The following is a 14462-nucleotide window of genomic DNA, read 5'->3' as shown; positions in this document are numbered from 1 at the left end:
ACCACTATAGCCCCTAGATCCCTTTCTGCCGTACTCCTTCCTAGACAGTCACTTCCCATTCTGTATGTGTGAGACTGATTGTTCCTTCCTAAGTGGCGCACTTTGCATTTGTCTTTATTAAACTTCATCCTGTTTACCTCAGACCATTTCTCCAATTTGTCCAGATCATTTGAATTATGATCCTATCCTCCAAAGCAGTTGCAACCCCTCCTAGCTTGGTATCATCTGCAAACTTAATAAGTGTATTTTCTATGCCAAGATCTAAATCGTTGATGAAGATATTGAACAGAACTGATCCCAAAACAGACCCCTGCGGAACCCCACTTGTTATGCCCTTCCAGCAGGATTGTGAACCATTAATAACTACTTTCTGAGTACGGTTATCCAACCAGTTATGCACCCACCTCATAGTAGCCCCATCTAAGTTGTATTTACCTAGTTTATTGATAAGAATATCATGCGAGACCGTATCAAACGCCTTACTAAAGTCTAGGTATACCAGGTCCACCTCTTCTCCCTTATCCACAAGACTCGTGATCTTATCAAAGAAAGCTACCAGATTGGTTTGACACGATTTGTTCTTTACAAATCCACACTGGCTGTTCCCTATCCCCTTGCCACCTTCCAAGTGTTTCAACCAGGGTTCCACGCAGGGTGCATGTCCGTGCACCAAGACTTTCAGTCCCATCCACCCCCTCAGCAGAGCCGTGCAGCTGCAGCCCCCACTGCTCCCGGGAGCAGGGCTGTGTGGCGGGTGGCTGCCCTGCCCCAGAAGCAGCTGGGCAGCTACCTCATGGCCTGCATGACGGCTGCTAGAGCAGGATCCTAAGCACCACGGCTCTTGCTTCAGCCCCAGCACACAGGGCTGCCACCTGCCATGCTACCCAGCCCAGCAGGTTCAGGTGTCAGGATGGCAGGTGGTGAGGGAAGGGGCAGGGGGAGAACTAAGGGGAAGGTAGAGGTGGACAGAGGAGGGGCCAGGGCAGGAGAAGAAAGGGGAAGGCACCAAGGGGCAGGGTGGAGGAGAGACGAATGTTGGGGGCCAAGAGGAGATGAGGTGCAGGGGGGATGGGACGGTGTCAGGGAAGGCGGGAGAGGAGAGCGGACAGGGTGATGTTGGGAGAGGAGAGGGAGGGGCAATGGGGGCAAGAGGGAGGAAGAAAAGAGGGGAGCAGTGGGTGCTGGGAGAATAGGGGTGAAATGAGGGGTGGGCACAAGGAAGGCAGGAGATGGAGTAAGTCATGTGTGTGGGTGCACAGGGGCATGAGAAAAACTGAGACAGATGGTGGTGAGGGTGTGGGCACCAGGGATGAAGAGGGCAAGAGGTCAGGGCAGTGAGAGAAGGGGGAGGCACCAGGAGGGTGCAGGGAGCTTGTGGGGGTGAAGCAGAAGGGCAGACATGGAGAGGAGTGGAAGGGAGGGACAGGAACCAGAGGGCAGAGGAGAGAGGCAGGTGCTAGGAGAGGGGAGGAGGACTAGAGGAGGGGTGGGTATGGGGCGGGGGGGGGGGAGGAGGACAGGTGCAGGGGTCAGAGAGGATGGGGAGGGGCATGAGAAGGGCAGGAGCCATAACAGCAGAAGAGGGTGGGGGGCAGCACGCACCAGGGGAGCAGATGAGGGGAGCGGAGGGTGGGGGAGACAGCAGCAGAGGGGAAAAGGGAGAGGTTTATAACTTGGGTGCTGCGATGGCACAAATCCAAACAAGCACACACAACCTCAATACTCAAGACCTCAGGGTAACCAGACTAAATTTGGAAAGTGAGGTTCTGAACTTCATTGGAAATACTGCAGTGGCGAACCAGAGAAAGTCCATAAGAACGTACCACTATATGAAGGACACATGATTATGTATAAATAATGCATATAGAAAACATCAGAACCTGACAGCTAAAAAAGAGAGAGAGAATGAATATGAATAAAACCCAGTGCATGCTAAACTCACAGGTTACCGTCTTCCTTAATGCACATATGGACTAAAATTCACTTTAAGATAAGCACAAATTGTTCGTCACCTGGAATGTAAGTTTGGGTATGTTCCAACTAGACTTAAAGCAAAGTAGTTAGTATGTAGTAACAGGCAACCAACTAACTATTCTAGTCAAACCCACAGTGCACACACATCCCTATTAACCACAGCTTGAAAAATTTACCAGCTACCTGTTGCCAGAGGCCAACAACTAATAGCACTAGGCCAAAATCAAAGAGGGAGCCAGTAGAAAGGTCCAGACACAATACCCTGAAACAAAGTCAAATGCCACCCTCTGGATCCTGAGAAAGATGCAACAAAATGGCTCATTCAACTGAGAGCACATTACCAGCCAAACAATCCAAGTGTAAGGACAGACACCTCTGTCAACACACCGGCCCCGTACAGGGTTCCCTTGTGTCCATCAGTCATTACTGCTCTGATTCAATGGCAGAATGCTCTGTCCTTTCCCTGGGGGTAATAAAGTTCTTCCCCCCCTCCTGGCACAAAATCTAATGGCACGTTAGGAGGCAAGAACAGCTGTCCTGTCTTCTGACAGAGGCACAGCAAGAGGCAATGCACAGAACAGGACAATTATGAAACGATCCATACTGTGTCCTCCAGTCCCAGAATCTGGCAACAGAAGTCACTCTCTGCTGGTTGGAGACATCTCTAGCACTACCTCTATTTTAAAAAGAGAAGGAAAAAGGTGTTGCTCCCTCTCTGGGTTTGCAATATGCTTTGGGTTTTCCATTATCCAACTCCAGTTTATGGGCCATTATTCTGGATTTGTTGGAGTCTCCCTTGCTTTTGGTTTTTTCCACTGAGGTGAGGTCATCTCCTAATGTGCAAATTCTGCACAAGCATCTGTGCCAATCCAGATTGCAGGTGGATCTCTGCAGCTGTTCTGGTGAAGGTCTTGGGCTTGTGACTTTGGTAACTGTCTCTGGCTAATGGATTTCCAGTAAACCAAGTGGTCTCCCTTCCCCTGTGGAGACCTCTCTCTGACAACAGTCTGTTAGTGAAACAAGAAAACTCTACCCTCTCCACGCTCTTCTCTCCCTTCACACCTACTGCTAGAAAGTTCCATTGACCACGGCTCTCTGTCAAGGACTGAATTTGTTCATTAGTTGTTGACCTCCACTGAGCCGGACACGTGAACACCTCTGATGTACAGCTTGAGATAAGAAGGTCTTGCCCAAGTGAATGTTGTATCTCAGGGAGCAGAACGAGATCAGACAGTTCACTAACCTAGAGGGACAATTCTCGGTCACAGGAGCTATGATCATCACATGCTTTAACTGGCACATGCTTTAAACTAGAGGAAAGAAGATGAACTGAAGACGAAGCATGACTGCACTAGGTGAAAACTAGAGACAGCCACACTGTAATCACCAAGTTAGAGAACCTTTAAATGCTGGTCTCTTGTTTTAATACTGGGTTACATACAGAAGTTTTGAAGGGCCCCTCTCTCTCGCTACTATTTTATCTTCTCATTTGCAAAATCTAAAGTAACGTGTAATTTCCAGCTCTTCCACTTTTTCATATTCTAGAGACAATTTCAACCTGGACAATTCTACAGAGGATTTCGAAGTGGACAATCTGCACACATTAGGCAGAAAGAAATTCCAACTTGTCAGCTTTTATTGCCAACTGGCTGTATATTGCTCCGTATACCATGTCTAACCAAATATGAGCTATTTCCAGACAGTGTGCAACAAAGCACAGAAAGACACCTTCACTTGCAGCCAACAAGCCACATACATTTAGAGACGACAGAAGTTAAAACGCAGAGCTATAAAATACCTGTCATGCAGCCCACCCAAGCTTGCACTCTAGAGCTCTTTTCTGGTTCCTTGTCCTGTCTAGTCTTGGCATATCCCAAATGACAAGGGTTCATATTTTCTCTTGAGCTCATTTCAAATCCTGATAGCTGGTCACAAAGCTTGTCCCTGGTATTCTATCTAAATACGTCTGTTCCTACATTTTAAATCCTAAACTATGTTCAGTACCCTGTGTGCTTTCAAAACAGGCATTTTAGAAACAACGTTATACGTGTCCTTTTAGTTTCATCCCATTCTTCCTATTTATAACCACCTAATGACTCATCACTAGTATATGCAGGTTTCAGAAGAACTGAAATAGCCCAGCCTTAAAATAAAGATTTTAATTAAGCCCTTCAGCAGCTTTGGCCCTCTTCTCATCACTAGGTCCAATTTGCTAATGCATTTGTAACGTGCCCAGAAACGGATGCTGTATTCCAGATGCAAGCTGTCTTATGGGGGGGAGAACGGGGTGGAAATACCCCATCCTCAGCTCAGTGATGTGGTGGCCACTGTATTTGCACTCAAAGCTAGAATTTTTTTGCTAACATAGGGCACTAGCAAGTGGCCATTCAGATAAATGACGTCTTTCAGTCATTCCTACTTCCCATGTTCTTCTCTTTCAGCAATCCTTTGCAGATTCTCCCCCAGCATCCCAAGTGCATTAACTTGCATTCCCTCTATATGGAATCTCATTGTTATTTCCTAGCCCTGCTTCTCTTATCTCTAGTTCCCAGAAGAGGGGCATCTACCCACCCTTTACCCATTGCAAGTTGCACCGGCGAGGGAATCCTTAAGCCACAATTCTAAAACTATTGCACTTGTTTTTACACAAGTTAGCGTGGTGATGATACAAACATAAACTGGAAGTCCTTTACAGACTCCAAGTCTCCTTTTATTCAATATTTCACCTGTCTGCTTTTCAAATAGGGTCTTCTACAAATGTGCGAGAAAAACAGCGTTGATGCTACTAGTGGACAAAATTAACATTGTCTGATGATCTTAGATATGCTTTTCCAAGTCTTTAAAAATTCCACTTTTTTTTTAAAATAGTGTGCAAACCTTTCAAAGCCTTTAATCGATATGTTCCAAGCATTTGATTTGGGGGAAAAACGGAAATGCTGATGTCTGTGCAACTAACCATTTCAATTTGACTCAAACTAGTATTCCTTAGCAAGCAGCCACTGGACATCTGCCAAAGCAGCACATATCCATGACTCTAGGGAGTGCCCAGTCACCTCAGCCCACTAGTTTACTTGTGGACTTCCAATCACTAATAGGGATGTAAAATCACATTTAATTGGTGAATTAGTTAAATGACCAATTAAAAGGGGGTACTGGCTGGAGTGCCCCCCCACACACTGTTGCCAGACTAGAGCACCACTCAGATGGAGCAGCCCCTGTCTGAGGTGGGTGGGGAGCTGCTCCAGCCCCTAGTGGCTAACTGGAACCAGTGAAGGGTGATGCTCACCAGTTAGCTTTTCGCAGCCGTACTCACTAACAGACAGTCCACTGGGCTGTTTCTCCTCAAGACACCTGTCCTTCCACAGAACGAGCTGAAAAGATGAACAAGACAGCCCACTTCTAATTTACCGCCCTAGATGACAACAATAGAAATAAGCAGGATGCCAGTGTCAGTCACTTTCAGACCAGTTTTAAGTAATAGTCCATAAATAAAGGGTGAAATGCCTCGATGGCAGCAGAGATTGTGTTATTAATGACATGCCTGGGACTCCGGGGCAGCTCAACGTACGAGAGCATCAAACCTGAAGGACACTTCCCAAGTTCTAGTAAGATTACCTTTAATACCCCCTTGGGGCTGTGTTACATACCAATAGCACACTCATTTTTTCCATGACTAGTGCCAGGGTCCCTCTAAGCTGTGTGGCTGCGCCGCTGCCCAACAAGCCCCCGCTGACTGCCGGGCCCCCAGTGGCAGCAGCAGGGCCAGGTTAAGAAAGGGGCTTTAGGGCCAGCCCTTCCAGTCTGGGAGAGATTCCACACACTGACTTTCCTCCTGTCCTGGCCAAGCTCCGGCCTCCCGGCTGCCTTCGCCTGAAAGCTCCACCCCCCACAGCTCACTGGCCAGGAATCGAAGACCCTGGGAGCTGTGGGGAGGGCAATGCCTGCAGGAGCCACCTGTTTCCTCCTACACAAACAGGAGCTGCCCTATGTCAGTATCCCACCCTCCTGCTCTGGCCCAGGGCACCCTTACACAACCGAAGATCCTAGCCCCCGCCACATGCCAACCCTAATTCCCCTCCTCAGCCTAAACTTCCTTCTAGACCCCCGCCCTGAGCCATCTTACACACTCAACACTCTTGGCCCCGGCTTGGCGCCCCTCCTCATCTCCAGCCCCACCCCAGAGCCTGCATCCCCAGCTGGAACACTCACCCCCTCCCACACGCACTCGCCTGCCTCAACCCACAACCCTGCCCCGTACCCCAAAGGCCTCATTTCTGGACCCACAAAAATCAATAGACCTCTCCCAGCAGAAGAGTTAACCCGGCCTTGCCCAGCAGGGGGAGGCACCCTCTCAAAGTTCTCCCACCACCATTCCCAGCAGCACGGACCTGCCATAGCGGGGAGAGGGGCATCCCTACTCCAGCCCTGCCTCGGCCAGCAGGGGGCATCTCTCTCCTGGCCTGGAGTTGCCAGAGAGTGGGTTCCCACAACCCCTCATCCCCAACAACAGCCTTCACCCCAGCACCTCAATCCTCTGTCCTAGCCCCGAGCCCCCTCTACTTGCCAAACCCTTCATTCCCAGCCCCCACACTGAACCTGCGCTCCCAGAGCCCTCAGCCGCCCACTCACGCCGAACCCCAGGTCCACCTCAGCCACAGATCGTCCATACGCAGAAGGTATTGTGTTATGGGCACCAATATAAAACCATACAACTTGATGACCTCTCTGGTTCCTTCAAGTCCAGTCCCCTGCACTCATGGCAGGACCAAGCACTATCCCGGTCAGGTGTTTGCCTAGGAAGGCTGTGGAAGCTCCATCTATGTCTAACCTAGTCTTAAAAATCTCCAATTTATTCCAGTGTTTCACCACCCTGACAGTTGAGAAGTTTTTCCTAATGTCCAACCTAAACCTCCCTTGCTGCAGTTTAAGCTCCTTGCTTCTTATCCCATCATCAGGGTACTTGAAAGTTATGGCCCCTCAGTCTTCTCTTTTCAACACTAAACACACCCAGTTTTTTCAGCCTTCCCTCATAGGTCATGTTCTCTAGACCTTTCATCATTTTTGTTGCTCTTCTCTGGACCCTCTCCAATTTCTTCCCATCTTTCCTGAAATGTGGCGCCCAGAACTGGACACAATACTCCAGCTGAGGCCTAATCAGCACAGAGTAAAGCAGCAGAATTACTTCAGTGGCTCCTATGGAGCCACCCCCTGTGTGAAAATTTCAGCAGTTACATGTTTACAAAATAAAGATTGAACATCCCTAGTCTGTACAGGCCCTACCATACCACAATGCTAGCGGTCCTTTCCAGTTACTTTACAAAGAAAGCCCTGCGGCTCAGAGTTGCCCATGTAATCTATACTACTGCATGTCAGATGAAGCCACCATCTTGAATACTTTTAATTATACAAAAGATTGCTGCCATTTTTAAAGAATGGACTTTTGACATTTACCGCTATCGAAAGCATCCTGTTATGCTGCAGCTTTCATTACTGCAAGCAGCTCAATCCCTGAACATTTTAGGAGAATGGTGATCCCACAAAAGAGCAATTACAGATGTGCCTGAGCTGGTACTACCCCACTTTCACTGGAGAGTCTGCTTTTCACTATGAAGAATAGATCCAATACTGCAGCTGCTTCTCATGTGGATATCCTACAAAAGACAATGGGGTTTGTGTGCACAGCAGCTACAGAATAATTGCCCTTAATTACAGTAGCCCTCAGTGTTGAGCCAGCTGTGATAGTTTGCAGAAAAAGCCTAGCAGGGTAGATTGATTTAAATCACCCCCTTCTCTCCTCCCAAATCCCACTGATACATATTTTTGAGTTTCCTGCACCTCTGCTCTATGCCTCTATTATGGGACCTTCCTAATGCAGAACAGTGGATTGACCTAGTCTCTTACTGGTGATTAGTGTTTGCCTGGATGAGGGCTAACTGGCTGAATCTCAATCCAGATAAGATGGAGATAATGTCTGCAGATTTGAGAAGTAGCCAGGAAGAGCTGGAAAGATTCTTGCTGAGAATATGGCAACCATTTGCTATGGGCTGTCCACAGTTTAGGCATCTGGCTAGATATTCAGATACCAGCTGTAGCCAGACAAGTTTTTCCCCATCTGTTCCTGGTAAGCCTAGAACCACTGTACCTTCCAGATGCAGACTTTGTAACATTTATTTATTCATGCCTTTACCACTTTTAAGACTAGGCCACTATGTTGTTTCCTTCTTGGGGCTGGATCTTGAAATTGCCTGAAAACTGGAGCTAGTGCTGAATATAGGAACCCATTTGCTTACTACAGCTTCATGTCAAGAAAAATCATGAGATACTCAAGTAAGGTCACTGATTGCCTCACAGGGTCTAGATTAGGGACGGCAGAGACCATGTTTAGTAATCACGTCTCCATAAATTGCAATGGTTACACGATTACTAAAATACTCTCAGGGGCAGCCAGTGTGCCCTGCCTCACTCCCAGAGAGCCTCCATCACCCTGTGCTGCTGCCTCTGCATTACAAATAAAACAACAGCAGCAGCATTTGCTCCAGTACAAAAGAAATACATGCCTGGTTATGAGATTATGATACCAGCTTGAATATCTCCCAACTCCAAGCAAGTGTACAAAGATACATAGCATTTAACACTTGCACCACTAAAATGATTTTTAATGCCATAGTAAAGTTCTAATCCTGTGCCAATTATACAGTTCATAACCTGTCAAGCAATTCCATTGCTCCCTCAATCCAAGGAATTTAATGAAGTGTTCTTGTGGCACTTAAGTACTGGGAGCTCTCAGCCTTCAGCTTTAAGTTTCTCCAATGCAGCCAAGTCAGTGAGTTTTATAAAAGGAGAGATGTAGTTAGCAGAGAAATCCTAACCTAGTATTCTGGGAAACTGCACAGGTGTAGTCACATTTAATCAAACTTTTTACAAAAGCACTGACAAAAATACAACTAATACGATGCATAAAATGAAGGTGTACAAACATCTAAAGTGAATGCACAGGAAGGTGTCATTGCATTATACATATGATCATTTACTTAAATGTGTATAGCATGAGTATCTGCTATAGTAAGCACACAAAAAAAAGCACAACTCAGACCCTGAACAAGTTACCCACGTTAAATGATTTGCGGAAAACAAACTCATTTTCAAGAGGCCATGGAAAGGTTAAATTAATAGGTTAACAAAATATAAAGAAAAGTAAAAGCTGTTGAAAAGTCATTTTACTCAGACTGGACAATATACTGGACAGTTGGAAAGTGCTTAAATACAAATACTCTTCGTTTCCACTGAAATAATCTTTTGTCCCAAACCCCACCCAACATCAAGAACGTAAAGGGTAGAGGTCGCTTCTCATTAGCCAAGACTCTGTCAAACCCGTGAACCTTCTTTGCTGGTATTTCTACTAGGGGAGAGGAAGGGAGCATTGCCATAAAGCAGTGGTCTCCAACCTTTTTACACCCAAGATCACTTTTTAAGTCTCAGAACAGGCGAAGATCTACTGCCCTGCCCCTTCCTTGAAGCCCCACCTACATTACATGAGGAAATCTAATGTAAATGTACTGCGCAGGTGCGCAGTTCAGAGAGGGCTCAAGAACTACTCTTAGAGCCCCTGAGATCTACCGGTAGATTGCGATCTACTGGTTGGTGACCACGGCCATAAAATATACAGACAGAGAACTTGTTTCGAGTCCCATTGATTCACATTTTCCTCCAAAATAAATGCTACTTTCTTTATATTAACAACAGCTAGTAGTCTGGCACCCATGCACTGCTTTCCAAGACTGCAGAACATACAGCATAAGCAAGAAACAGACTTCATTCCCTATAGTCCTTGAAACTAACAGAGAAACCAGAGATTTCAGTCATGGTCAGTAGTATTTTAATAGAACACAAAGACTGGCCCGCTACTCAACAGGTGAGGAACCAGATCTTACTCAGCACTAAAGCCACTAGGTCATGCATGCCACTGAATCAAAAATAAGCTTAATATTTTGGGTTATATCCTAACTCCATGCCAAGTTCCATTTCTCTTCAGAATGGAGAGCTACTTAGGGATGTAAAATCCTGTTTAACTGGTTGAGTGGAGCGAACTCCTGCAGGTTAATCGCAGCTGGTAAGCCTGTGAAGGCCGAGGTTTACCAGTTCACCACTAGCATCCCTGCCTTCCATTCCCACCACTAATCCAAATGCAAGCTCAGAACAGCGCTTGGACGCTGCCCCTCTCCGGCTTGTTTCACGCTAACACCGCGGCGGCGGGGGAAGGAGTCACAAAAGGGGCGCGCACTCCCCGTGCCCAGCGCTGCCGCGGGCAGTGCCGGGGGGGGGCAGGCAGGGGGGAGTCAAAACCTGCAGGGCCCAAGCGGCCGGGGCTGGCGGCGCCTCAGGGGCTGGCGCCGAGCAGGAGCCCGGCCAAATGCTGCCGCTCAGCGCGTCTGACCCCCCCCGGCCCGGCCCCGCAGATAAGGCCTGGCGGAGCCCTCGGGCCCCGAACAGCAGAGACCGGGCGGATCTTTCGGGGGGGGGGGGCACGAGCGCCCCGCCCCCCCGCCAGGCAGGCGCCTGCCCTTCCCCCGGGGGCGGGGGGGGGGGGGGAGTCACGCGGAGTTTCGCCGCGCGGGGGGGGGGGGCCGAGCCCGCAGCCCGGGCTGGGGGCGGGAAGCGCCGCGCGCCCCGGGACAGGCCGCCCCGCCCCGCGGTACCTGCGCCCCCCGGGTCAGGCCCCGGCCGCTGAGCTGCCCGCGCCGCAGCTGGGCCAGGATGTTGGCCGCCCCCCTGCGGGCTCCCGGCCCCGGGGCCCCCGCCGCCGCCATGGCCGCTCCGCCTCGGACGCAGACAAACAGGAAGAGGCGCCCCCTCCCCCAGCGCTTTGTACGGAGCGGCGCAGGGGCCATCCCGCAGCGCCCCCCGCCGGGCCCCGGCCGCACTGCGGGCGGGGGAGCCGCCCGGGGGCCGCTGGGAGTTGTAGTCTCGCCCGGGGCGGCCGGAGGCCCCCTTCTTAAAGAGACAGCGCCCTATTGGCGCCCTCGCGCGGGGGGCTGCGCACGTCACCGGGGCCCGCGGACACGTGTTCATTGCTCCTACAATCGAGGGGAATGAACTGTCAGGGTGGAAGAAAATGTTTTAATTTTTTTCTCACATCAGAAAAAAAAGAAACTTCTGGGGCCCACGGAATCGGTTCCGTGGGGCCGGAAACGGAAGAGTCGCTGCTGCACGTTAGATACAGATAATGTTGAATGTCGATATTTCAGGGCTCGCCGAGCTGCAGTAGGAAGAAGAGATCCTCCGGCAAAGGGCTTTATTCCGGAGGATCGCGCCAGTCTGGACGCTCTTTTCCGGCTTTTCCCCAAGCCGGAAAAAAAGCGGCGGCCATGTTTATTTAAATCCCCCGCGGATTTCCCTATTCCAAAGTTAGAAATTAGCATGCCTCTTCCGAAGAAGGGGCCAGTGTAGACACAGCCTATTTGTCCAGCCCTGGATATTATTATGGTGCAAAAGTGCCTAGGGCCCACGAAAGTCATAATGCAGCCCTGCTCCCGTCGGCCCTTGACACGCTCCCCCCTCGCTGTCCTCTCCCTGCTGTGCCTGTTCACCCTCCCCCAGCTGGGACTCGGAGCCCTGCGCCTCTGCGGTACCTTGAAGGCCTGAGATCCTTAAATGCTCGGAACAGAGAAAAGTTCCCCGAAAACCCCAGTCTGTGTGCTCCAGTCACCCAGCCATTCACAAAGAGCAGAGACTGGATCTCTGCAGCCATCGTTTCCCCATTTCATTTGTCACATGAAGAGAACATTCCCTCTGAGAAAGGAGGAGACATGCAAAGCAAGCCCTGCCTAGTGCTTAGGGCACTGCGTCTTGGGAGACCCACGTTTAACTCCCTGCTCTGCCACAGACTTCCCATGTGACATTGGGTGCTTTACTTGGGCACCGTGCCTCAGTCCCCCTTCTATATAATAAGAATTATAGCAAAATGTGGCAGAGAGGAAAAATAAACTAAAGATTGCGATGTGCTTTGAGATCTACTGGTGAGAAATACTACATAGGAGCCAGGCGTTATTACTTGCCTGTAATGTCAGTGATGCGTGGGCTGGAAAAGATCATGAGGCCATTACTCTTCCCTAGTCAATGGTGGTTTGAACAGTGAGCTGAGTCACTGTCCCATGTAGCGGCACTTCGACCACTGACAGCGAGAGACAAGAACAAGGGAGCGCTGCAGCCACAGCTGAGAGCCAGCTGGCTTTGTAGCTCAAGCTCTAGAGCAGGGGTGGGGAACCTGAGATCCAGGGGGCTGCCTGGATCCAGCCCCTGGGGCTCACGGACCCTCACAGGATTGGGGAGTCTGCACTGGTGCTCCAGTGCCCCCACTTCTTCTCTGCTTCTCCACCAAGGGGCTGGAGCCCCCCAAATCTACTAGGCTGAGCCCCCCTAGGCTCTGGTGTGTGAGGGGAATGTAGGGAGAGTCTTTTCCCTCAGTCGGGGGCCATGGCAGTGAGGGGTTTCTTGTTTGCTTCTCACTTGTGTGCAGCCCGCCCTTTGATTTGTCTGTGGGTCCAGACATCCCAGGTTTCAGTAGTAGTTACATAATGAATGGGGGAGGGGCAATACCCTTTTCTGGGCATTCCAGCCCTTCAGTTAACTAATGTCTTTTCACAGGGGTTAACTCCAGACCTAACCCTAATTGTCTTGCCTGTAAGGGTTAAAACCATAGACAGTGGGTCCTAGTGAGTCTCCAGGAATGCTGGGGAAGCAGGAAGTGAATTGGCAGGAAGCCAGAAGAGCCAAAGGAAAGCGAATGTGAGCGCTTGAATTGGAAGAAGCAACCTTCCTGTGCCACGCCTGGGAGACAGGAGTTAAGGCAGGAAAACAGAGCTGGAGGATTCAGCGACATCCATGCCTAGGAAAGGGTTAAGTCTTGACACTACAGAGATGTGAGTAGAACAGGGAACGTTTAGTCAGACACAATCAGGTGATTTCTTTATTTTCGGGTTTGTTGGACTTCTCTGTGCTGAGCACATATAACCCCCCTTACACTGCAATTTTCCAAACTGAATCTCAGGGAAGCACTTCTCTGTATTTTAATCCCCTTTTTTTAAGTAACACCCAGCAACCAGGCAATGTTTCACTAAGTGTGTTTGCTTTTTTGTTCTCGTTGTTATTAAAAATCACCTTTGTAAGACCATGATCTGATCCCTGTGTCCTAGGAGGTTCTGCGTGCCTGTGATGTGCCTAAGACTGCAAGCTGGACTACTAGGAGAAATTAGTTTTCCAAGCTCTCTCCAGTGTGAAGGTTAAAGAGCTTGCAGGTATCCACAAACAGGAATTCCCAAGGGTGCTCTCCTGGCTACTCAAAGAGGTTTTGCAATACGCAGCCCAGGCCCAGGGTATGTGACCTTGGGGTTTTGAAGCAGAAGCCTTTAGAGGCAGGGTATTTTAAAGTTACCTGAGGGCCCTCACCTTCTGCAATCAGATTGACAGAGTAGGGAACAGCCTTGACGGGTATCGTGGAAAAAACGACATCATCATGCAGCCAGAGCCTGTTGCATGAGGCCTGCCACAAAGGGCAGAACTATAGGAAGGTTGCGCAGAACCTTCGTTTTGGAATGAGTGTTTCACCAACCTGACTCATGTTTTAAAAGAGGGTTGTGTAGTAGCAACATCGCTGTAGAGGCGAGAATGACGCTCGTTACTACGCTATCAGAGCACCTACATCTCCCCTTGCCAGGCATCTGCCGAACTCCAGCAAGCAGGGCTGTTTTCACACTCCCCAACTCCTCTTACATGTCTGGGGAGCTAAAAGAAACCAGGAGGGGGGTGGGAGAAGGTACTTCTGGGGCAGGGAGAACTGGAAATGGCAACAGCTTTGTGACTCTGCAACACAACGGTCCATAGAAAGGATGGTAAGGTTTTCTGGAGGGCTCTGAACATATATGCAGGATGCTTTCCAATGCCAGAGACATGGGCTCAACCCGTGTTTGGGAAACAGTAGTAAGGCATGTCATGCATCGCTGGGCCTGGGATTGCTCTGATAGGATGTCTGGTCTGGATACCTCGCCTAGGCACACAGAGACTCTCATTCAGTAATAGACAGACCTGCGGGGCTGCCCAAACCCTGTGACCCCACCCCCACTCCAGTACAGGCTGCCAAGGGGTAACAGCGTTCACTGCCCCACCTGCGAGAGCCACGGCTGCTGCTCTGGCAGCTGGAAAAGAGGATGCTCATGGAAGCAAAGACTGAAGCCCACCTGCCCCTCTCACATTTGGGCTGCCCCTGCTACTTTCTGGAATGACTTCAGGGTAGCCAAGGGTTGCAATGCCTGAGTAGATCCGAGTTTCCTCTCTATAATGTCTAATGAACGTGATCCAGTATATAGCTCTGAGAAGTCCCCACACCCTGACTGCTGCCGCCAGCAGATGCAGTCATAGGTCCAATGGGCCAAATTTGGCCTGAGAGAGGTCACATCCCATGTCCACACCTGCATCACAAATGCCACGCCAGC

General features: G+C 49.7%; 1 protein-coding gene across 1 annotated transcript in view; it reads right to left on the bottom strand.

The window, feature by feature from the left end:
- Nucleotides 1-10828, bottom strand: part of TRPC4AP (transient receptor potential cation channel subfamily C member 4 associated protein) — a 51905-nt gene extending 41077 nt beyond the window's left edge. Inside the window, exon 1 of the mRNA XM_075901491.2 lies at nucleotides 10671-10828. Within this exon, the coding sequence (XP_075757606.1) occupies nucleotides 10671-10781 (111 nt within the window). The 5' untranslated portion in view covers nucleotides 10782-10828. The remainder of the gene's footprint in view (nucleotides 1-10670) is intronic.
- Nucleotides 10829-14462: the final 3634 nt, after the last annotated feature.

This window comes from Pelodiscus sinensis, chromosome 17, assembly GCF_052426305.1.
Source record: "Pelodiscus sinensis isolate ZL-2025 chromosome 17, ASM5242630v1, whole genome shotgun sequence".
Taxonomy (NCBI): Eukaryota; Metazoa; Chordata; order Testudines; family Trionychidae; genus Pelodiscus; species Pelodiscus sinensis.
The sequence above is the reverse complement of the archived record's forward strand: the minus strand, read 5'-3'. Positions and strand labels throughout refer to the sequence as shown.